Source organism: Hyaena hyaena, unplaced genomic scaffold (assembly GCF_003009895.1).
Source record: "Hyaena hyaena isolate Hyena2069 unplaced genomic scaffold, ASM300989v1 scaffold_149, whole genome shotgun sequence".
In the NCBI taxonomy this organism is placed as follows: Eukaryota; Metazoa; Chordata; class Mammalia; order Carnivora; family Hyaenidae; genus Hyaena; species Hyaena hyaena.
In genome coordinates, this window is record NW_024080781.1 from 2,129,137 (window position 1) to 2,154,155 (window position 25,019).

The 25,019-nt window shown below is 34.4% G+C and overlaps 1 protein-coding gene across 4 annotated transcripts in view; it reads right to left on the reverse strand.

Annotated features, from left to right (window-relative positions):
- ITGB8 (integrin subunit beta 8) overlaps positions 1 to 25,019 on the reverse strand; it is an 81,609-nt gene that overhangs the window by 33,195 nt on the left and 23,395 nt on the right. For all 4 annotated transcript variants that reach the window (XR_005529608.1, XM_039238864.1, XM_039238862.1 and 1 more), the window contains exons 2-6: positions 22,081 to 22,166; positions 16,350 to 16,521; positions 2,688 to 2,934; positions 1,163 to 1,328; positions 415 to 573 (exon numbers count right to left, since the gene is read on the reverse strand). Coding sequence is in view for 3 of the 4 variants with exons in the window: in XM_039238864.1 (XP_039094795.1) it covers positions 415 to 573; positions 1,163 to 1,328; positions 2,688 to 2,934; positions 16,350 to 16,521; positions 22,081 to 22,166 (830 nt within the window). In the remaining variant the exon portion in view is untranslated. The remainder of the gene's footprint in view (positions 1 to 414; positions 574 to 1,162; positions 1,329 to 2,687; positions 2,935 to 16,349; positions 16,522 to 22,080; positions 22,167 to 25,019) is intronic.

Sequence of the window (25,019 nt, forward strand, 5' to 3'; positions counted from 1 at the left end):
CTTCAGGCCAAATATCCTTTGCTTACCAATCCTTAATATTGTTTTTAGATACCAACTATGCAGATCCAGTTGTTTTTAATATAAAGCAAAAAACATATATCTATATATATCTTTAAGGTACTTTAATTCCATACACAGTAAGCTTCTGTATCACTTTCATTTTGACAAATTATACAGTGCTTTTTAGCATATCAGAAAGTCAGCACTAGACGTTGTTAAAGCATTTTAGCCTTATAATATATCAATCAGCATTTACAGATTGCATCATTCCATAACTTTTCTCTCACGGTGTATCCTGACTCCGGATCATGCCCATTCAGGTAATTTCTTGGTACAAGAACAGCTGAATTGCCAGTTTAAACCTATATTTTGGCCAAAAGAATCATAAGTACTAAGAATCTATTGCCACATTACCATGCTTGTTGATCTGACGTAGATGTTGTTTTTTAGATGGCAGTTTCCGTCGTTTGGCACCACTATGCCTGCCAATTTGCTATCAAGAGCAAGATGAGATGTCTGATCTGTCATCACCAGCAGCAGTCTTTTTGCTTCTTTTCGCCATCCAATATGACTCTTAAAATAAACATGCCATTAGATCTTGTACAATACCATAGATCTTTACTGTGGTTTCTATCTTAAGAAATGTTAAATTGGGAATTTAACAAACATTAAGTCAGGCTAGAATGATATGTGTACATACAATGCTGTTTCCTAAATAGCACTAACTTTTATTTGTACACCCTCTATTTTAACAGAGCCATTTGACTGCACTATCTCCCAGCTAGAGATTTCTGGCGCTCTCCCAGAGGAAGACTAAGCCAGGGCTATGAAGTGCAGAGCACCCAACGAATTGTGAGTAGGAAAACAATCTATTTCAGGCTCTTTGGAAAGTGGTGAGTGAAAAAGAGTAGCCCTTTTGGAAAGGATTTTCCAAGCGCATAAGTTATTGTTTCCCTTTTAAGATATTTTCCTATTTATCGCCTTCTCCCAATTTAGCCCCTCTGTCCTGAACACATAGCAAAATGAATAACATTGGTGACAAATGAGAGTCAGAAGAATGTATTCTTCTATATTGTGTTTTGACTCCATAAATCATAGAGGAAAATAATCTTAAATCCTTGGGGAATTTTGTATCTGAACAAAATAATATGAAACTTCTTACCTCACAGACAGCTGCCTGAAGCATGGCATCAAAACCTCCTTCAGGTGTATCTATATTTCCAGAGATCTTTTGTCTGTGAACTGCTTTTTCAAACTCAGTAATGTTCTCTGTCAAAGATAGCACATGGATGTATCCATGGGGAGGCATACAGTCTAAATTGTAGTCACTATGTGAGAAAAACAGAAATGCAAATTCTATTTTGCTATGCTTCATTCAAAGATCCAAAATACTACTCAGTAAAATTGTGTGGTTTGGTGTAAAAAAGGAAATATGTTAATTTTTTTGCCAAGGAAATTTTATTAGACAAAATCGGTACTTTATAAAATCACAGAAAAGTTCAATATTGTTGGATATTTCTTTGCAAGCAGGAAATAGGAATATAATGGTTTGGTGTCCAAAAACTAAAGTAGATTAAACATGTTTAATGTAGGACACCTAAAGAGCTTTTATTATGCTAATCTGCATGGTTAATTTTTAAGAGGAGATAAGAATTTGCAGTGCTTTCCTATTATATATGACCATGCAACAGCTGAAAAACACTTTTTGGGAAATGTTTTTGGGAATTTAGTGAAAACATTATACTATTGTTTAATATTTAAAATATTATGCTAGTTTTTAAAGTGATGCTTGGTATGTAAGTATTGATGAATCATGAGTTTATTAACATTGCTTTGAGAATACCATGATGTCCCAAAAAGTAAGAACCATTTCTCAGTCACATGCATGTTCAAGGAAAGGTGCACACAGCCCCATGAGGAGATGTATCCCTTACAACAGTTAGCAGAGTTGTTTGGGTAGTTAGAGTGTACACTGTAAAGTGATCTGGACAATTTATAGAACTAGAAAAGATGTTAAAATGAAATGTTATATTAACGAAGAACGGAACACATTTCTTTCTGAGAACTCAACAGGAAATTAGGATACTGTGTGAGAAACTTACTTTTAAGGTTAGTTCTTGTTTCATAGTGGGACATATGGTATTTAAAATCAGAGTTTCAAAATGATAAGAAAAGAGGCTCTATCTAGAAAACAGACAAAGTCTCATCTTTTTGACTACCTTCCATGTACCAGCAGAGCTTTCTTTGAAGTCACATCTTAGACAACATAATTACAAACCTAGTCACAACACAGTAATGGAAAGATAGTTGAGGTACTGGCATTATAAGGTTAAATTTGACTAACTTTCGTTTAACAAATTTGGTGCAATCAAAAAGAACAAATACAGAATTCTCAAACAGGTATTGCTATACATGGTAGCCTGAATACTGGGTTTTTTTCTAAAATTACTAATATTATTTGTAGGGTTTTTTATGATAAAAATGATTCATATTTGAAAAAACAAAAAGTCCAAGCTATAGGTAATCTTGTAAGTTTTCAGATAGGAACATACTTCCTCACGAAATGTTTTCATTTCTTAATAAAACAAAAATATAAAATTTAGTAAGCCCTTTATATAAAAACAAAGAAAGATTTTATAAAAAAAATTGAATATGGCATTAGGAAATTCACATCAACCACTAGATACCTGCATTGATTATGAATCCTTTCTGGGTGGATGCTAATGTATGGTGAGACTGTTTTATCAACATATGAGCCAAATCCAAGGCGGAAGTCACGGGAGAAATATGACATTTTTCTAGATAAATCATTTCCAACGGAATTTAATTTTTCAATATTATTGTGCATTGATGCGGAGACATCAACCAGGTAGTAAAGGTCCACAGGGTATTTCTTCAGAGGATGAATTTTCAGCATAAAATTAGCTTCAGCTTCTAGTTCAAACAAAGACAAACATCATATAGTATTCATTTTAAACATCTCAGGATAAGCTCTCAATGAATCACTCATATTTTATATACAGAACAACTACCACAAATTTGTACATAATGAATGAAGTTAGGAATATCCTGGAATAATTTTAAGGCAGTTTGAAAACTGCATCATTTTATTTGTTTCCAACTTCTACAATGGATTTCTCACAATTCAAATAATGCAGAGTTAGTAACATATGGGCCAATATAAATGTAATAGGAAATATATGCCACATGAACCCGTGTTTCCCTTAGTATCTAGGAAAACAGAGCCCAATACAGCAAGTAGCATTCTATCTGAAGAGTAGGTAGCTGTATGGTTTGAAAGTGGCTTTGAGGGAAACTAGAAAGGCATCTTAAGAAAAGTTACCTCTTACTGGATGCAGATACACATTCATTCCTTTGGGTTAAGGCATATTTACATAGGAGATATGAAAACTCTAGTACTGAGTAGTATGTTAACCTATTCAAAATAAGTAGTACCTCATTATGAATTAGATAATGAGATTTTTTCCCAGCAGTTATTTGTGAGAAGGAATGAGACAGTGATCTAAAGAATAGTGCCCAGCAGTGCACAACTGGGAACCTGGGCAATGTGGGGAACAGCATTTGTCTAATGTATAGTGGGTACTTGATAAACATATGTTGAAGAGGGATCATGAAGGCCAAGAAATTAGACGAGAAGAGAGGGTCACCATGAGGAGAAATGTGGGAGCTTCCCAACAACTGTCTGCAGTACAATTTTATTTAATTCTCTGTCCATTATCATTTGCTACATACAATATTTATCATTGTTTACAAGTATATAGCACACTATGGAGTTGGTAGTTCTTTATTTAATTCTTTTTAATTTATTTTTATTTATTATTAACTTATTTTATTTGAGTATAGTTGACACACAATATTACATTAGTTTTAGGTGTAAAACTTAAGTGATTTGTCAAGTTTATATGTTATGCTGTGTTCACCAAACGTGTAGCTACCATTTGTCCTGTTACATTGTTATTACAGTATCATTGACTATATTCCTTATGTTGTGCCTTTTATTCCCATGACATAGTCATCCCATAATTGGAAGCCTGTAGGTATATGGTAAAAAGTCATCAATTTAAATACATGCAATTTGTGAATTTTACTTTTTTGAACAATAAAGTAAGTGCTTTGTAAGTCATTAATTATTTGTCAGTGGAAAATAATTTGAGCAGAATTTTTTTTAAATAAACACCAATTTGTAAATACAATTGGTAGCTGATCTACCTATCAAAAGAATCCTCTAATTTATCAAATCATATTTTTAGATGTAGCAATAATTTCTTGCAAGTTATTTTACAAGTCAGATATTTTTAAACCAGTTACAGAATGTATTCAAAATAATAAGGTTTTCCTGGCATGCAATAATAATGATGGGGGAAATTACTCATTACTAATTTGCCTGTATGTGCTGGAAACCGCTTTACTGTAACAAACTTATTTGGGCCCAAGCTTTTGGGAGGAGAACTTGACATGTGAAGGCCGCCCAGCCCACTCTCTCACTCCTTCCCATTAGGAGCTGGGCTGCCTCCAAAGAGCATATATTCAGTTCTGCTTTCCCAATATCTAGCTAGAATGCCTGTCCCTGTGGAAGTGCCTTGCAGCTTGGTTGGAGAAGTTCAATTTAGGAGACTGTCAGAAATCTATACAGGGTCAGGTCAGCAAGAAATAGAAATGGAACATAATTGGGGAGTATGGTTCATGTGGTTGAATGTGTGGATCAGCTGCTGCTGCTGCTGCTGCTGCTGCTGCTGCTGCTGCTTCTTCTTCTTCTTCTTCTTCTTCTTCTTCTTCTTCTTCTTCTCCTTCTTCTTCTTCTTCTTTTGTTTTTATTTTTTTTAACCAATTGTGTAATTGTTTTTTAACTGTTGACTTGGGTATAAGGCTGAAGACTTAGGCACTGACCACATGGTATTTTCATCTTGGTGATCATTACAGTTTATTGTGGCTCTGTCTAAAGATGACAGGCTGTGTGTTTTCATGGAGTTATTGAAAAATGCACTAGATATTTAGTGTATTATGTAGGTTGTTATAAAGTTGGTTGGTTATCTTAGCCAACAGAATCTGCAAAGGCATAGTCCTTAGAGGACTAAGATACTAGGGGAGGTCCAACCAATTGTTAGCCATACAAGGTCTCTCAGCATACACTAGCCGCTCTTAACCTGGCAAGCAAATTGTGGTCTCTCAGGGAAGGAGGTGGCTATACAGAAGACTTGCCAAATGGTCAGGGCTGGAAGGGTTCAGGCTGCTATAGCTTGACTTTGAAGTGTATAGATGCTAGCCTTAGACATGTACCCTGGTCACTCAAGACCTCAGCATGGGCTGAGGCCTCAGTAAGACAAGTTTATAATAAAGGGGAAAAGAGACTCCTCCCATACACAGGCTTTTTAGTCATTCCTGGAGAAAACAATCTTTACCACTTTTATAATTTTTTTTTTGCGGTTATTTATTTTTGAGAGACAGAGAGAGACAGAGCATGAGCAAGGGAGGACGAGAGAGAGAGAGGGAGACAGAGAATCTGAAACAGGCTCTAGGCTCTGAGCTGGCAGCACAGAGCCTGACGTGGGGTTCGAACTCACGGACCATGAGACCATGACCTGAGCTGAAGTCGGATGCTTAACCAACTGAGCTACCCAGGCACCCCAGTCATTAGCACTTTTAAACTACAATGCATTTGAAGTCCCTATAAAGTTCTAGCTTTTAGTTGTCAGCTCAGGTAGGCAGCCCTAGATAAGGTGATCCCAAACCCCATTTTGCTTGGTAAGGAGGAGCCTGAAAGGGCCATGCTTGGATTACTGTGTCTTACTCATGAGCTTGAGATATTTCATATATGCTTTCTAGCTGGGTGTTGATGGCTTCATTTATATAGGAGGAAGAAACATTCTCTTGGAGGTAGTAAAAATACCTTTACATGGGGACGTGGATACTGTGTCCCCAGATAAAATCTCCACTCAGGTTCATACTGGGATACCACCAACACAGAGCTCAAAAGGCCGATGACATTAAAAAGATTTTGAATATAATGGATGAGAAAGAAACACATGTAAACATAAGATTTGATATCTGTGACTGTCATTGTTTTGAGGTTATCAATGTAGGTGGCAATATCATAAATGCTACTCTGAGAGAGGTGGATCCTTTTAGTGTCTAAGAACTACTAAATAACATAATCTATGTAAAATATTTACCACAGTATTTGTTACAGAGTAAATATACATATGTTAGTAATTATCATTATTACTATTACTAAATTATAAGCTTCATTATGGTAAAAACTATTCATTTATCTCTAAAGCCTTTGGATTTGGTACATGCAGAGCCACTCACAGATCTGTTAAACTAAGCTACATGAAGCACATTTTGATTCAGCATTTCAAAAGATCCATATATTTACCTTAGTGAGATGCTAGTATCTACAACTTCTTTCCTACAGTGTAGGAAGAACTTAAATAGTTTTCTCGGTTTGAAAGGAAAGAATATCACCTGGCCCCAAAATGTTTATACTACTACTTATATTATCTCCAAGAAAGCTTCATTGTTATACCTTCTGAGATTCTAAAGGCTCAGACCCTTTCTTCCATCAATTAACTTCAAAGGGAAGAAGTGAGTCTGTGACATAGAATAAGAAATAGGGACTTGGAGGAAAGCTGAGACCTACTTAGAGCTATTGCCAGTACTGGCGTGAATAGCCCAAAGAATGAAAAGTAGTGAGAATGAGTTTTAAATCACTCAAATAATGATGTGAACATCTCTGAAGACTTGGTTGCAATAACCATGATGGGAAATTAAGAAAAGATAAAACGTTCTACATAAGATGAAATTGAGAAACTGTAAGAAAATGTGGAAAACTAGCAGGAAGAAGGAACAACCAATTTCTGTTCCTATACTTGGGTGGGGGAAGGAGAAGTCCCCAGAATAAGATGGGTTTGAAATATCAAGGCATAGACTCCAGCACATTTCTGAATTTCCTTGGGAGATGAAACAAGGGACTGTGTCAAGGGGAAAAGAATGCATGATTTATATATTTTTATGGTTAAATTTTTTTTTAATTTAAGAAAAATACCTGAAAAATCTTATATTTTAAATAAAGCTACACTAAATCCAAGGACTTTTTTTTACACTACAACAATGAATTAAAGTTGAAACATTTTATTAAGTTAATGAAGTATAGATTATACTTATCATATACATTAAATTACTTCTAAAGCAGAATTAGGGAATTCCTTTCTCTCTCCTACCTCCCTAAAGATTTCATTTCAGAGTTCTTAGGGAACATCAAGTAGGATCAATAGCTTCTTTTTGTTATTATTTCTCCACAAGATTTATGGGTAAAAATAAGAAAAAAAAAGTATAGTTTAAGAAGTAAAAAGTAAAAGAAAAGGTCACTTTTAAATCTAATTTTAAATATTCAATAATATATCACATATTAAGCATATTACATATGTTACAGATATTACATATGCAATAGAATCCTACTAACATTCTTTAAAAAGTTTCAGTATATGATATAATAGAAGTATTCATGAAAACAATTTTAGATTCTTAATAGATGCTACATTGAACGTAATGAATTTTTATAAGAATAACATGATTATAAATAAATCAAATCAATATCAATATTAGGGGATAATTCATTTTACACTTAGGTATACTTTATATGTGTTATGGTAGAAGAGACTTTCATATCATGAGGAGTGATGTTTCTATATATCTTCAGTTGGTAAAATGTAGCTTTATATATTATGCTTCAAAGCTGGCATGTGAGGGCACCTGGGTTGCTTAGTCAGTTAAGCATCCAGCTCTTGATTTTGGCTCAGGTCATGATCCAAGAATCATGGGATTGAGCTGACAGCACAGAACCTGCTTGGGAATCTCTCTTTCCTACTCTCTCTGGCTCCTCCCATGACTGAGCTCTCTCTCTCTCTCACCCAAAATAAATAAATGAACTTAAAAAAAAAAAGCTGGCATATTTTTGATGCCACGTGCATTTTTTTAAAGGTTATTTATATTTCAGCGCAGAGCCTAATGTGGGGATCCATCCCACAAACTGTGAAATCATGACCTGAGTTGAAATCAAGAGTCTGATGCTTAACTGACTGAGCCACCCAGGCACTCCCCCATATACATTTTTTAGATGAACTTATTAAATGTAATTTAATAACTATTTGTTATATATGTATAATATAATACTGTCATAGCTATGTTGGAAGGATGACTTACACCCATTAGACAACTATACTAATTTGCATACAGAAATTCAAATAGTAGCGGGAAACAATAAAATCAAGCCCCACAGTGATTGACAGACATTAAATATTTCTCTTTTCAATCTTCTACTCCCTGTACTGCCTTCACTGACCATCACTTATGAACTCAAGTTGAGGTCTCTCACATCTTTATCCAAACCTGTGTCTCCTGCTGAACTTCAGCCTCAAATATAATAAGTCACTATTTCAACTTAAGATGACTCAGTTTGGACTCAGTTTGAGCTCAGTATCACAGCTTCCACAGAGGACAGCCATCCCTCTCACCTTGTTGCTTGAGCCACAGCCCCAGTGTCTCCTTGCTCATCAGTCACCAACCCCTGGGGATGCTAATGAGAGACATTATCTCTCATGCCTGTCCATTTTTCTTCTGCCTCATTACCATTACTATCATTGCTTATCTGTAGCACCGAGACTGTAACCCAACTTCTGAACTGTTAATTTTTAGTTTCAGGAAGACTCAACCACCATTGTATCTACAAAAAGGAACAAACTAAATTCATTTAAATGTATACATTTAAGTGTAATACAATAATAGAAAGAAATGAACCTTGTAATTTTCAAATTCCGAGTATTTAAAACAGAGCAAGACATTTTGAAAGGATATAGTCATATTTATTAGAAGCAAATAAAGATGATAAGCTTCATATATAAGCCACTGAAAATTAATGTTCTGTTAGAAAAACAGGAAAATTTATGTGAAAGGCAAATCATGCACACACAAAAGGAACTAAAGATGGTTAAAATAAGCTTTGGAAAAATGTTCCAGCTTTTTAGTTCTAAGAAAAAGCAAAAAGAAAACAACAGACTAGTTATACATAAAAAACTTAAGAGATTAAAAAGAATGAAAAGGCAGGGTTGACTCTGAAAGCCTTAACTGGACATCCAGTTTTCTTATAAACAACCTGATAATATACATTGGGAACCTAAATAAATTTATATATATTTGACCTAGTAAATCTATTTGTAAGAATTTATCCTAAATGATATCCTATTTTATACAAAGATATATGCATAATGAGTATCATTGAAGATTTGCTTTAAAAAAACTTCATTCAAATTGGATTGGGATTGTATTATTGATTCATTCAGATTTTGTTAGATTTAGAGAGTATGTTTATAGAAAACTGACATTGCTAAAATACTGTCTTCCTTTTTTTAAATTTAAATTTTAGTTAACATACAGGACAATATTAGTTTCAGAAATAGAATTCAGTGTATTCAATGCTCATCACAAGTGCCCTTCTTAGTAGCCATCACCCGTCTAGCCCATCTCCCTCCCATCTCCCTCCATGAAACCACAGTTTCTTCTCTATCATTAAAAGTCTCTTGTGGTTTGTTTCCCTCTATACTCTCTGCCCCCTCCATATGTTCATCTGTTTTGTTTCTTAAAGTCCACATATGAGTGAAATCATATGGTATTTATTCTTCTCTCATTGACTTACTTTAGCATAATACATTCTAGCTCCATCCACATCCTTGCAAATGGCAAGATTTTATTCTTTTTGATGGCTGAGTAATATTCCTTCACACACACACACACACACACACACACACACACACACACACACCACATCTTCCTTATCCATTCATCAGTTGATGGACATTTGAGCTCTCTCCATAGTCTGGCAATTGCTGATAATTTCTATAGATGTTGCTATAAACATTGGGGTGTGAGTACCACTTCAAGTCTATATTTTTGTATCGTTTGGGTAAATACCTAATAGTGCAATTGCTAGATTGTAAGGTAGTTCTATTTGCAGTTTTGTGAGGAACCTCCATCCTGTTCCCCAGAATGGCTGTACCAGTTTTCATTCCTACCAACAGTGTAACAGGGTTTCTCTTTATCCACAGGGAATCTTGTGTTGTTTCTTGTGTTGTTAATATTTGCCACGCTGACAGGTGTGAGGTGGTATCTCATTGAGATTCTGACTTGTATTTCACTGATGATTCGTAATGTTGAGCATCTTTTCATGTGTCTTCTAGCCATTTTTTTTTGAAAAGTGTCTATTCATGTCTTCTGCACAGTTCTTAATTGATTATTTGTTTTTTTGGGTGTTGAGTTGGTTAAGTTCTTTATAGGTTTTGGATGATAACCCTTTATCAGATATGTCATTTGCAAATATCTTCTCCCATTCTTTAGGCTTCCTTTTAGTTTTGTTCATTGTTTCTTTTGCTGTGCAGAAGCTTTTTGTTTTGATTAAGTCCCAAAATTCATGTATGCTTTTGTTTCCTTTGCCTTCAGCAACGTGTCTATTAAGAAGTAGCTCTGTCTAATGTCAAAGAGGTTGCTGCCCATCTTCTCCTATAGGATTTTGATGGTTTCCTGTCGCACATTTAGGTCTTTCATCCTTTTGAGTTTATGTTTGAGTATGATGTCAGAAAGTGATCCCGTTTCTTTCTTCTACATGTCACCTTCTGGTTTTCCCAGCATCATTTGTTGAAGAGACTGTCTTTTTCCCACTGGATATTCTTTCCTGCTTTGTTAAAGATGAATTGATCATATAGTTGTGGTTCCACTTCTGGGTTTTCTGCTCTGTTCCATTGATCTATGTGTTTTGTTTTTTTTTGTTTGTTTGTTTTGCCCATACCATATTGTCTTGATGACTATTGCTTCCATTGTAACTTGAAATATGCCTCCAGTTTTGTTTTTCTTTTTCAGGATTGCTTTCGCTATCCCAGGTCTTTTGTAGTTCCATATAGATTTTAGGATTGCTTGTTCTAACTCTGAAAAATGCTGCTCATGTTTTGATGGGGATTGCATTTAATGTGTAGATTGATTTGAGTAGTACAAACATTTTAACAATATTTGTTCTTCCAATCCATGAACATGAAATGCTTTTCCATTTCTTTATGTCTTCCTCAATTTCTTTCATAAGTGTTCTATAGTTTTCAGAGTATAGATCTTTTACCTCTTTAGTTAGGTTTATTCCTGGGTATCTTATTGTTTTTGGTGCATTTGCAACTGGGATGTATTCCTTGATTTCTTTTTATACTGCTTCTTTACTGGATATAGATATGCAACAGCTTTCTGCATATTGATTTCATATCCTGCCATATTCATTCGCTTCCATGTATTTCTTTAATTTACTCTAATTTCCTGGTTAACCCATTTATTCCTTAGTAGGATGTTCTTTAAACTCATATGTTTGAGGGCTTTCCAAATTTTTCTTGTGGTCGACTTCAAATTTCATAGCATTGTGATCTGAAAATATGTATGGTATGATCTTGATCTTTTTGTATTTCTTGAGGGCTGATTTATGATGTAGTATGTGATCTATTCTGGAGAATGTTCCATGTGCACTTGAGAAGAATGTGTATTCTGCTTTAAGATGAAATGTTCTGAATATATTTGTTAAGTGCATCCAGTCCAGTGTATTATTCAAAGCCATTACTTCCTTGTTCATTTCTACTTAGATAATATATCCATTGCTGTGAGTGGGGTGTTAATGTCCTGCACTATTTTGGATTATTATCAGCATATTTCTTTATGTTTGTTATTAATTAATTTATATATTTGGTTTCCCAATGGGGGCATAAATATTTATAACTGTTAAATCTTCTTGATGGATAGACCCCTGAATTATGATATAAAGCCTTTATCTCTTGTTACAGTCTGTTTTAAAATCTAGTTTGTCTGATATAAGTATTGCTACTTCAGCTTTCCGTCAATGTCCATTAGCACTGTAGATGATTCTCCATCCCCTCACTTTCGATCTGCAGGTCTTTAGGTCTAAAATGAGACTCCTATAGGCACCATATAGAGGGGTCTTGGTTGTTTTGTTTTGTTTTTGTTTCTTTGTTTGTTTTTTAGCTATTCTGATACCCTATGTATTTTGTTTGGAGCATTTAATCCATTTCCATTCAGAGTGATTATTGAAAGATATGAATTTAGTGCCATTGTGTTACCTATAGAGTTGGTATTTCTTGTAATGCTCTCTAGTCCTTTCTAGTCTTTGCTACTTTTTTTCCCTCCACTCAGAATTCCCCTTAAAATTTATTGTAGTGCTGGTTTAGTGGTCACAAACTCTTTAAGTTTTTGTTTGTCTGGGACTTCATTTCTCCTTCTAATCTGAATGATGGCTTTGCTGGATAGAGTGTTCTTGGCTGCATATTCTTCCCATTCTGCATATGAGTATCTTTTGCAACTCCTTTTCTGGCCTGCCATGTTTTAGTGGACAGATCTGTTGTCTTCCCTTTGTGGGTTAAGGGCTTTTTTTTTTTTTTTTCTTTGCTGCTTTCAGGATTCTTTCCTTTTGTTGAATTTAATGAGAGTTCTCTGTGCTTCATGAATTTTGATGTCTGTGTCCCTTCCCAAATTAGGGAAGTTTTCAGCAGTAATTTACTCACATAAACCTTCTGCCCCCTTTTCTCTCTTTTCATCTTCTGGGACCCCTAAGATATGAATGTTATTACGTTTTAGTGAATCACTGAGCTCCCTAAGTCTGCCTTTATGATCCCTGACCTTTGCTTCCTTCTTTTCAGCTTCATTATCTTGCATAATTTTATCTTCTGTATTGCTCTTTCACTCCTCTGCCTTATCCATCCTTGTTTTTATGGCCTCCATTTGGTTTTGCATCTTGGTTATAGTATTTTTAATTTTGGCCTGACTAGATTTTAGTTCTTTTATCGCTGCAGAAAGGGATTCTCTGGTGTCTTCTATGCTTTTTTCAACCCCAGTTAATATCCTATAATCTTTGTTTTAAATTCTAGTTCCAACATCTTATTTACATTTGCATTAATTATATCCCTGGCCATCATTTCTTCCTATTCTTTATTTTGAGGTGAATTCCTCCATCCTGTCATTTTGGAGGAAGAAAAAACAACAACAATAATAGAATGAAATAAAAATTTAAAGATTAAAAATAATTTTTTAGATCCTAGATCCTAGGTGTTTTTTGGTTTGCTTGTTAGGAGAAGCTGTCATGTTCTCTCTCTCAAATTACGCAGATTGTTCTATTAATCCTCAGATCGATTTCCTAGGTGTCCAAAATGGTTTGATGTTGCTCTGCCTGTGTTTGAGAGACAGACAAGCCCAGGTTCCCCTTAATACTCTGATCTTAACTCTTTCTGTCATAATATTATCTTCCTAATCAGCAACATAGAATTCTTCTGCATTTATTCATATCTTCTTCTAGGTAGCACAATGAATCTTACACATTTAAAGTTTATCCCTAGACAGTTTATATTTATTATATTTAATATTACATAGGTAATCCATTGATTTGAATATTTTAAGAAACAGCCTGCCATTTTATTTATTAACATATATATGTATATATTTATGTATTTATTTATTTTTTAAAATATGCATACCTTATTTATGTAACAAAGGCTGAGAAATTTATTTTTTTATTTTTACATTATTTTTTTAAAGTAAACTCTAGGCCCAAGATGGGGCTCAAACTTATGACCCTGATCAAGTGTTGAATGCTCTATGGACTGAGCCAGCCAGGTGCCCCTATTTTTTGTTTTCTATTTTAAAAGCTTGTTTAGTTGATTTGCTTGGATTTATGAGATAGACATATGATGATAATTTTGCTTTATCTTTTAAAAATATTTATAAGTCACATTTGGTTTTCTTGTTTAACTGCTTTTACATAAAACTTCCATAAGGATTTTAATATATATTAAGGAACTATTCTTCAATTTTGGTTTTGGAAGAATAGACACCTAATTTTATTGTATGAATTTTGAGCATCTGTTGAGATAACAAAATATAAATAGTTTTCCTTTCGGCATTAGTTTTCTTATCACACATGGTTTAATGTGATTTCCTAAAATGTTAAAGATTTAATACTAGGATTATGCTAACCTTGTACAAATTGAGTAGCTTCTAGGCCTTTCCTAAAACTAATGGAAGTGTTTATATAGTACAGGGATAATGTATTTCCTAAAGTTTGGGTGAACATTAAATCATTTATTCTGAAGAAAACATTTAGACCTAATGTTGGTATTTCATAAATTTATAATGTTCTTAATTTCTTTGATCTTTATTAGGTTTCTTAGGGTTCACTCTCTGCTTGAGTCAATATTAGTCATCCATATTCTTCTTAAAAATATGTATATTACTAAGATTTATACATTTTACCATAGATTTTTTGTGAGTAATATTTTCTTAATGTCTTTTTTTCCTTAATATTCATTTCTCTGGTTATAATCTATATAACTGGGTTATTTACTTTTTTCTTCTTTTTTTTAATTAGTGTTGCTAACAATATATCTATTTATTGGACTTTACAAAGAACTAGCTCTTGGATTTATACATCCATTTTACATTTTAATTTCTATTTTTCATTTCATTATGCATTCCTTCCTCTTGTTTTTCTTATGGCCATTTTCTTTACTCCTATATCTTAATTTGGATGCTTAGTTAATTTTTGTTCATTCTTCCTTAATAATAAAAGCATTTAAAGATCTTAATTTTTCTGGGAGCAATTTCATTCACATTTCATGTATTTTGATGTGTGTTGTTATTGTTATTATTAAATGGTCTATGACTAGAGTTTTTACTTATTCTTGGAGGTAGACTTTATTTATGAGAAACTTTTCTTTGTTATTTAATATTTGTTTATTGTCTTATACTGATTTCAAATTTTATAACACAGTGTACAGATATTAACCTATAAAAATACTTTTAACTTTTTGGAATTAGATTTTCTTGTCTAAAGTATGACTAATATCCAAAATTACACCATGGCCTTTGAAAATATTATTTTATATATCAAGAGCTATGGACTAAATTGTGTTCCCTCCAAATGTATGTGGAATCCCTAACCCATAATGTGATGGTGTTTGGAGATGGAGCCTTTGGGAGATAATTAGGTTTAGATGAGGTAAGGAGTGTGGGACCCTCGTGATGAGAATAGTACCCTTATGGGAAGAGACATCAGAGACCTCTGTCTCCATCTTCCTCTCCCTGTATGTCTTTTCTCCCTCCCTAGGAACCAAATCAGCCAGTACCTTGATCTTTAATTTCTAACTTCTAGGATGTAAGAAAATAAATTTCTGTCATTTAAGTCCCTAGTGTACAGAATTTTGTTATGGTACCAATAGAAGATGGAGAATGGCATAATCTTACCAACCTAATTACTTTCATTTTTGTGTATCCCTTTCCAACTGTTGCTTGTTTATGTCCATACTGGGATGTATAATTGTCTTATATGGTGAAGAGCATAGTTTTAATTGGAAGCTGGGAATGCCTGGGGCCAAGAAAGAAATACACTTTATTTTTCTGGTAATTGAAGAATCTGGTAAAATAGCTCCACTTTGGAATAAGGAGGTCATGCGTCAGCAATGGTTATTTAAAAATTTAATGCCAGGATAAGACCACCCAGAATGAAATAATGAAGACTCGAAGTCAAATGCATATTGCTTAAATCTAAATGCATCTAACTGACTGATGCATACCTGTGTACCTGAAATTATCTTGCCATATGTAGCTTGTATACTGGGATTCTCTAACACTGGAAGAAAATGAATAATTTCCAGTGGCCTACCACATGTACCAAACTGTGTAATACAATGTGATGAAATGGCAAGTATAACAGAAGTATAGGAGAAGTATGTGTTAATCTCAGGAACCATCACAAAGCAGCTCAAGTTAATTATGATATTATGAATTGTATTTTGGTGTTTAAAAGTTTATCACAAAGGATCTAAGGAATTAGCTTAATTTACATTTCTTAGTAATTAATCAATCAACTAATGATGTCAACAAATACTTCTAGAGTGCTTACTAAAAGCCAGCACTCTGTGAGGCTTTGGAGAAAGAGTGGAATAAAACATGTTCTCTTTCTTCAAGAGCTGGCAATGGAATTGGAACACAATTATACTACAATGTGATCAAGTCTGGAAACACATAATTATAATATAGTGTGGTCAGGTTTGCAGTGTCCGAGGCCACACAGCTAGCTAGCTGTAAGCACAAAAAAAAACCAGAATGCTGATTTCTTTATTCTGAGCCCACTGTTACGTCTCTTACATTAATATTGCCTTTCACAAAATATTAAATATAAGCAAATAAAGCTAAATGTAATTTCAAGTCAGAATCATCATAGATTTATTTGAAAATCACCAAACCTGGACGCAGCTGGATCAACACTTCTCCTGGTGTCACCTGGGTATTAATTTCATTTTCATTTGGTATTACATGCACAGATGGGTATTCTATCGACTCACTCGAGCAGCCTTTGCTTATTAAATTGGAAATAGTATCACAACGTTCACTTCTTGATCCACCTGAAATGAAATCCTGTTTAAAAGAAGGAAAATCACTGTTGTTTTTAGTGCATATCATCTCAATTATAACCAAAGAAAACCACACAGCAAATACTGCAAAGAAGCCATCTTCCAATGTCATACAAGTTATGCAACTCTTCAAAATATCTGCTTGTTTCAAATAAGAATACTAACAAATTTGTCTTAAAAAAGTTTTAATTCCTAAATCATATTTAAAAAGAAGAAAATGAATATTAAAGAGGAGATTTAAACCAAGTACTTTAAATATTGTTAACTGATCACTGTGAAATTATGCCAACTTAATTCTTTCTAAATATTTTACATTGGAAAGATGGCTTCAAAAGAAAATTTTCCAAAATAGACCATTCAGTTGTTCCAAATGTAAGTCTCAGTTCTCAACTCAATTGGTATATGTATTATAAATTATTATATTTGGAATATGAGAGCAAGTCCTTAGGAATCACATGCCCAATAAGGTACTGAAAATTCACAAAAGGATGAATTGGAGATCTATATTCCTTAGACCATAAAACCCCCCAACTTCTTTGACACATAATAGCCTATAAATAATTTAATAAGCCAAGACAGATATTCATAATGAGGCTGGGAGATACAAGATTGCAGCTAAAATGATCATGGATTTGCAACTGAATCTAGAACTTTTATTACCATTTGGCATTGGCTATTTGTTTGTTACTTAATAGCCATCCCAGAAACTTGGAATTAGTGGAACAAGCTTAAAATTCAATTTATCCTGAGAAAAAAAATTGATATTTTTATTTTTCATGTAACCATCCAGGTTTTTCCGTGAGAACAGGAAACATATTGAAAGTATATTTTATTATATATAATGTTGCCCTAAATTATTTGGAATATCTGCTTACACAGTAGCTAGATGATTTGCTCAGTGATTTTCCTGGCAGTGGCTATTTTGTTCTGATAGTCAGTCATTCCTCCTTTAGTTCAGTTGATTCAGGGAACTGAGTTTCCAAGTAATCATTCAATCAAAGAATACAGATTGAATACTTACACAGGAACAGTACTTTTTAGGTGCTGAGGGTACAGAATGGAACAAGACAGATACCTTGTCACCTAAGAGTCAATAGGCCATTGGTGAATCCAGCCATTAAACAGGTAAATGTAATTATTATGGTAGCATTAATTTAGGGGAAGCATAGAATTTCAAAGGGTTATGGAGGAAGGAAATTACCATATTCAATATTAGTTATTGATTAGATAATTAGATCACTAATTATGAATAGGAACATCTGTGGCACTGGTATTAGATAATATGGTGGTAGGCAATATAAAAACATTCATACAAGGATTTTAATTTAATTCCACTCTTAATTTAGAACAGGAGTTCAAAAACTAGGGATGGTGGGACAAATACAATAATCCATGGCCTGTTTTTGTATTGCTCGAATGCTAAAAAAAAAATGCTTTCTACATTTTAAAAATGCTATAAAACAATAAACAAGGACATGCAAGAGAAACATTATGTGGCCCATAAAATTTAAAAAAAAATATTTTCTGTGGGGGCCTTTTACAGTACTGATCCTGAATTAGAGTGTGAAGCACCCTTGTAATATAAATATATTAAGAGACAAAAGAGGATATATTCTTTTCAATCAAGACTTCCAGCTGTCATCTGGTAACTGTCTTCATGGGAATAGAAAAATTTCAGTTTGCTTTGCTAGATTTTTAGCATAATGTTTAAAATCTCCAAAGCCTTAATTTCTAGTATCCAAATTTATTCTGTCCATTGATAAAATTAAAGGTACTCAATATAAGATTTAGCTCAAAGAACAGTGCCATATATTGTTATCATATGTATCACTTTCTTTAGAAAGCTCCAAGCTAGATGAGGGGATCCCTCCTGTCCTAGAGTTTGAGCAATACTAAGGGTATTATAAGGCTTGGTACCTCTATGTTTATGACAGGCCACAGACAAAGGGCCACTGGCATTTAATAGATGTAAAAACGCCAAGACTTCAAATCAAGAAAGGAAATAAAGTACAAGTAATTCTGATTTTTCTTTTCAGCTAGGGATTCTGTTATGTATACAGAAATGGAAAAGAAGAGAGTACAGTTAATTCACTGCAACTATACATCACACTATGCCATTTGACCTTTAAATGTCAAATCATTTTGCTGAAAGAGGCAAAATAGTCTCAATTATTTTGCAATGTCTGAATCAGCATGGCTGTTTTTACTCCTCTGTAAAAACTGAGTTAGAAAAGCACTGCCAATTTGACAATTAGGTTTGAGAAGGGAAGAAAAGACCGTGACAACAAAATAAAGAATGGAATGCTGCCCCTGCCCACTGCGGCCTACTTTCCACTTTGTATAAAAGAAAAGAATTTGAAACCACACCCTTTTAATTTGTGGTGTTTTGTGTCATTTTAATTTCTTCTAATTCTTATGTTTTATTTTTTCTGCAAGAAATACACAAGCAAAACCATACTCCGTTTGCATCTAAATCCCATTTGTAAATGAAAAGCCCAGGTTTGAAGTTACCCCAGGTAGCTTTTCATCATTTGTTATTTTCATTCATTCAACATAATTATCTGGGGGAAAAATAAGAAGTTTTTTCTTCTTATTTCTGAGCCTTTCTGATTTCCAAACATGGCAATCTGCAAGGAAATGAAAGAACTCTATCATCTTCCTTTTGACAGTGAATACCCTTTGCGTTGTATTTTAGTATAATTATGTTCGAAGGCTGCCCTCTAAACTTCTGACTATGTAATCACAATCTGTGTGTGACATAGCATTCAGGAGAAGAAGAGAATTCGTCAAAACTCATTAATTCGTTTACATATGTTAAAAGGGAGGTTGATGCATTAAACTCAGTAATATTGATAAGGTCTTCTCCATCCTAATTATTTTCCAATTATTTTTATGTAGCATGGAGAGAAAAAGAAGGCAAAACATCTAGAACATCAGATTAACATGCTATACAAGAATGTAGGCAAATTGAATATACCTTTTCCAGATTTTCTAGGGATCTTTTACTTTTGACCAGCTGTGAAAATTATATACACCAGGCTTAATTTGTTACTGTTACTGTTTATCTATTCTAATCATTAATAGAGAAAAAAAATGCCTATTCTTTCCCTGTTCCTCAACTCTTGCTGGTTAAGAAATAAAAGACATCAGTTGCATATATGCCTAATGGTAGGTAATCTTTCAAAATTAACCATTGTATTCTTCCTCTTGAGGATGTCAGGCCAGCCTTCAGCGAGTGGACAGCTCCTTCTGTTAATGATGTGGCTAGTGGCTGAGTCCTAATACTGGTTGCCTCCCCCTAAGTTGTATTCTTAACACAGTCTTCTTAGTTTCCTAAACCTGAGTAAGTTGCTCTGGAGTCTCACTCAAGTTCTTACAGTAACAACATCATTTCTTAAGCAATGCCTGTGTCAAATTCTTGTCACATACAGTTTCATTTAATCCTCACAATAGTATGCCATAGGTACAATATTTATTTCCATTTTATAGCTAAGGAAAACTGAGGTTCAGAGTAGTTAGAGAAATGTATCGAAGTTTATATGGTTAGAAACTGATGGCCCTAGGATTTGAATCCAAGTTGACCTCATTTCAGAGCCTGTTTTTCCAATATATGAATTAGATGACCCTGTACTACACAGATGGATATTTTGGGACATAAATAGCCAAGTGATTTCCAAATGTTTTCTGAGATACTCTTCTGAAGCATTTGATCAACAGCAGACATGGGTTTGCCTCCTGTGCTTTGGCAGCCACCTCACATTTCCCCTTGGATTACCCCTTGCCATTTGGCTACCAATTTCTCTGAATACTCAAAATCCTTCCTCTTGTGGCAGGACTGACATTTGCTATTCCCATAACTGAGTCTCTCCAGATTTTCTGTGCCAGCAATGATATCAGATAAGGGGGTCCCTCTAGAACCTTGAATTTTATATGGACGGCACGTTACATTTGGCTGAACAACTGGGTGTCTTAATCATCTGTTGAAAGTCCCTCTAAACTGTACTTACTAAAGTTCTCAGCAGCTGACATCAAGTTGACACAAACTTCATGGCTTCCTTAGTGAAAATCTAAAATGGAGTATTGGCCTAGGTTCAGGAAATATAAAGCCATGAAACACTCTTGACAGAAAAACCTAGAAGTAAACTCCAAACTGAGGGTTATAGATGAAGAAAGAGAGGCTCAGAGAATAGAGTGAATTCTGTCTGGTCATTTGTCTCATAGGAGGTGATGGGATTTGTCACAGAAATTCTGAAATTGTTCTCCCTCTGGCATTGCTTCATTCCATGGGTTCTGGTGAAGCACTTCCTAGTTTTGAGTGACATCTGATTTTCTCACTGGTAAGGCCTAGAGTATATCCAAGAAGCCTTTGGGTTGTCAGTAGGAGGAACACTTACTTTCAGACATGGCTAAGACTACTTTGTTAACCCCTCCCCTCTTTACTGACTTGCTTTAGAAGAAAGTAGTGTCCACCATCCTTTGCTACTTTTCAGTTTTATTTTTCCTTCTGAGAGATGCTAAGATAAGGGCAAGTGGTAACAGGAGAGGTTGGAAAGATGATGGTAGGTACAGTTTTTAAGTAAAATCAGAGGAAACAAAAGCTAGATTTTTCTTTATGTCAAGCAAAAGGTCATTAAAGATCTCTTTGTTCTAATTCACATGAACTACATAAACAAATGTAAAATTATCTCTTCAATTTCACAAAAGAACCCCAGATTATAGTTTGCTTCTTCATTGTGATTTATTTTGTAAAGTAGTTCTGATGGAAGATTATCAACAAAAGAAAAAATTCACAAAACAACTTCACAGCCAGGAAAGAAGGAATGCATTATATGTGTTTTACTAAGAATTTTGTTATTGAAATATATTTCTCTTGTTAGAATATAAAGACACTAATTTTGAATAAAAGATTTCTGATCTATTTTCCATTCCACAGAATTTAAATGTATAATGAATAGGGTCACATGTCAAAGGAAAAGCATACTGTTTTTCATAAGTAACTGATGAATTGATACACAGTGTTATGAAATGGAATAAATAACTTATCTCTAAGTATTTCAAATAAAAACAAATGAAACAGCCCAATAAGTTAACTTGCTTTTCTTTACTAAGCAAGTACAAGACTACAGTCCAACTTAGATAATAACCTAATGCCCCAAGCTGCAGCAAGAATCTCACACAAAGCCTACTGACCTATCAAAAGTCACTATCTGTGTTTGCCAATTCTCTCTATAGGACAGATGGAAAACATAAAATGGCTTGTACTTCATTTCAAAATTACCATAATTTTCCTAATGAAGAGGTTATACTTTATTTTATAGTCAGGCAGATATACTGTTTCCAAGCATACAACCAAATAAAATTTTCCTGATGCTCAGCAGTATACTTCTTTTTCCTGACACACCTTCAAAGCACAAAATATTAGATCAATCAGATCATGCCTAGAGTGGTCACCATGAAAAGCAAGGGAAGAGAAGAGAAAGAGAAAGAGAAAGAGAAGAGAAGAGAAGAGAAGAGAAGAGAAAGGAAAGAAAGAAGAAAGAAAATAAGAAAGAAAAAGGCACACCTCTTGAGCACACCATCCACATTCCGGACCCAGAGCAAGGCACTTGGTGCAGGATGCTGCATTCGAAGATGTACATCTATTGTCTTCTGTAATGGAGGATAAAATGAGGTGTTACTCTCATATTGGGAAGTATATGCAATTCTAAACCAAAATATATTTTAAAAACTAAAATATGCTGATCAATAGTTTTAAGTACATGACACTAAAAATACATAATTTCTTTGGGAAGTGGTAAGGTTAATTATATAGTAATTAATAGATACAACATTTCCTGGATAGTTATTATTTGGTTTTATAAGGTTGGAAAAAAGGGGGGTGATGAAAATATATTTTAGTTAGTTTTCAGGTTTGGCTTGAATTCTACTACAATGGTAAAAGACCATCCACCTTTTTTTAGTGTGCTGAAATTTCAGTATATTTCATATTATCTGTACTAATGAGGCATTTTTGGATCTAGAATTTTCCCTGTAAAAATAGATACACACTGACCTCAATCCGAACATGTTAATCCATGTTGGGTTATAGTGAATTAACTTTCTGAAAAAACGATCTTGATTTCTTGAGAAATGATGACATATAGAGTAACTGGGAATTCTGATTGTGTTAATATCGATTATTTTGGTTTGATGGATATCAGAACCAAATGTAGCAGCATGGTTTAGCACCTTAGATATAAACTAATTGAATGAGTTTGGTTTACCCAATTTAATTTTTCTTACTAGATCACTTTCAGATTATTAACTATTCACTTTTCCATAGATTCCCACACTTGGCTGTGACATTTTAGTAACGCGGCTGTGCTTGAAAACTATTTACCTTTATCCATAGCCACTAACTACTTATATCATTATAAGGAGGCTCATCATTATGAATTAAATGCATAAAATACAAGAAAGCAAGAGTCATAAATTATTTTATCATGAATTTTTAGTGGAATAATCACATACTTCCTACCGTCCATTTTTACTATGAAATCACTGAACACTGGAAATCATAGCAATTCATTCATCTCACCCACAGGCATACAGTAAATAACACAGACATTCTAGCTGTAAGAAGTTCACAGTCTAGGTGAGGAGAGAGCTACTATATAGGCAAACAATAAAATACAATGTGATAAGCACAATGAGAGATATCACCAAAGCACTCTGGACACACAGTGAGAGGCTTCTCTGCTCTAGAGGGAAGGATAGAGGTTGGGGGAAAGGGTATACTTAAGGATGACTCTCTAGAGGCAATGATATCTAGTATGTCTCTTTGACATTTCATTTTGTTTCTCCTAATCTGTGTTTATCTTTTTTTTTTTTTTTAATGTAACGAAGAGGACTGTGGGTGTTTGTGTGTGTATACAGTCATACAGGGATGTGGTAGTTTGAAAAGGGATGGAGCCCAAAAAAATCTCTGTTTGTCCACATCCAATCAGTTTTTCTTGCTCTTCTCTCTCAACTTGCCCCAGCATTCTAGAATACAGGGTTAAAGCTGCTGTGAGCTAGAGGTAGCATGGGGTGGGCTTTGGCAGTGGGAAGAAAGAGAAACTCCAGGAGAGTAAATATAGCAGAGAGGTACTAATTGGGGTAGTAGTGAGCACCCTTCCCCTGTATTTCCCCAGACAACCAACAGGTTAAGCCAAAACTATCCTTCCTGAACACTTAACTGCAGTTCGATTATCTCCTGTGTCCCCTTGCAGCCTTTGTCCTTGGCTTTATACTAGCTTTTAATAAACATTAAATAGAACTTCTTTACTAATCTGTCCCAATCTGGCCTACATTTCCAAGGACTAAAAATAACTGATGTTTTGGGCTGCCTTTACTACTACTAGTGTGGCCACCTAACTATGAAGACTCCATAGCCTAAAATCCTTCCATCTGGCTTAGCCTGCCAAACTATAAAAGGTACTTATTTCTAAAGTATTCAGAGGAGAGAGTGACCTTCTTAGTTTTGTTCTCAGAAAGAAATCAAGCACACTTGCAGACCTAACTTAGCCTTCACTAACTCTTAAACTTGACCTGACTGGAATGTGGAATTAAGTCTGTTTCAGGTCAGACTTGACTAGCTCTTTCACTCAATAGGTAGGACATTGGCAGTTAAGATTGCACTCATTTGGAAGGGAAGCTGCAGCTTCTATGACTATGGTCTTTGTTTCTAATAGTTGTCTGACTGTGTCCTAAGTTAACCCAGATTCAAGGTCAGGTCAGTCTACTTCCAAGACACAAGTGGTAAATAATGAGTTTACAAGCAAAAATCTGTTTTCTTTATAGTCTGCCTTCTGAGCATTTTTTTAAAAAGTTCTAGTGTGAACTTCTGTTCTCAAACTTCAGATACCTAAGAATGATCACCAAGAGGGCTACAAACTTTGGTCTTGTCAATACTTCTCAGGGTCTAGGGTTGACATTTCTCAGTCTACATAATTATAGGAAAAATGATCCCATAAATGGATATGAATGAGATGGGCCTTATGATTCTGCAGAACTGGAGGAAAGCCATAAATTGAACTCCATGGGAATAGTGTCAAATGTTAACTGCTGGAAAGTGTCACGGTGAGACCTAAGAGAAGACAAACCAGATACATTTTAGTAAGCAGAATCTTACGGATTTTTCTTTTTAATTTTAAATACATATTAAGGAAATACTTAACATGCAAATATCACACCAATTAAAGTAGTTCGTTATACTGAATGGTCATGCTACTATGGAGCAATTAGTCTATATATGCTAAAGGGATGTGTGTGTGTGTGTGTGTGTGTGTGTATCTGCCAGATCCTTTTATGTAAATAGAAATCTTTACATTGAACACATCAATGCATGAGTGTTGTTTACAGACACCAGGAGTTTGTAATCAGCCTCTACTCAGTTAATTTGCTGCCCTATCACTGGTGCAACATCACAGGAGGCTGCTTTCCAGTAGAGGTTTCCTAGTGGCTCTCAGCGCTGACACCTTC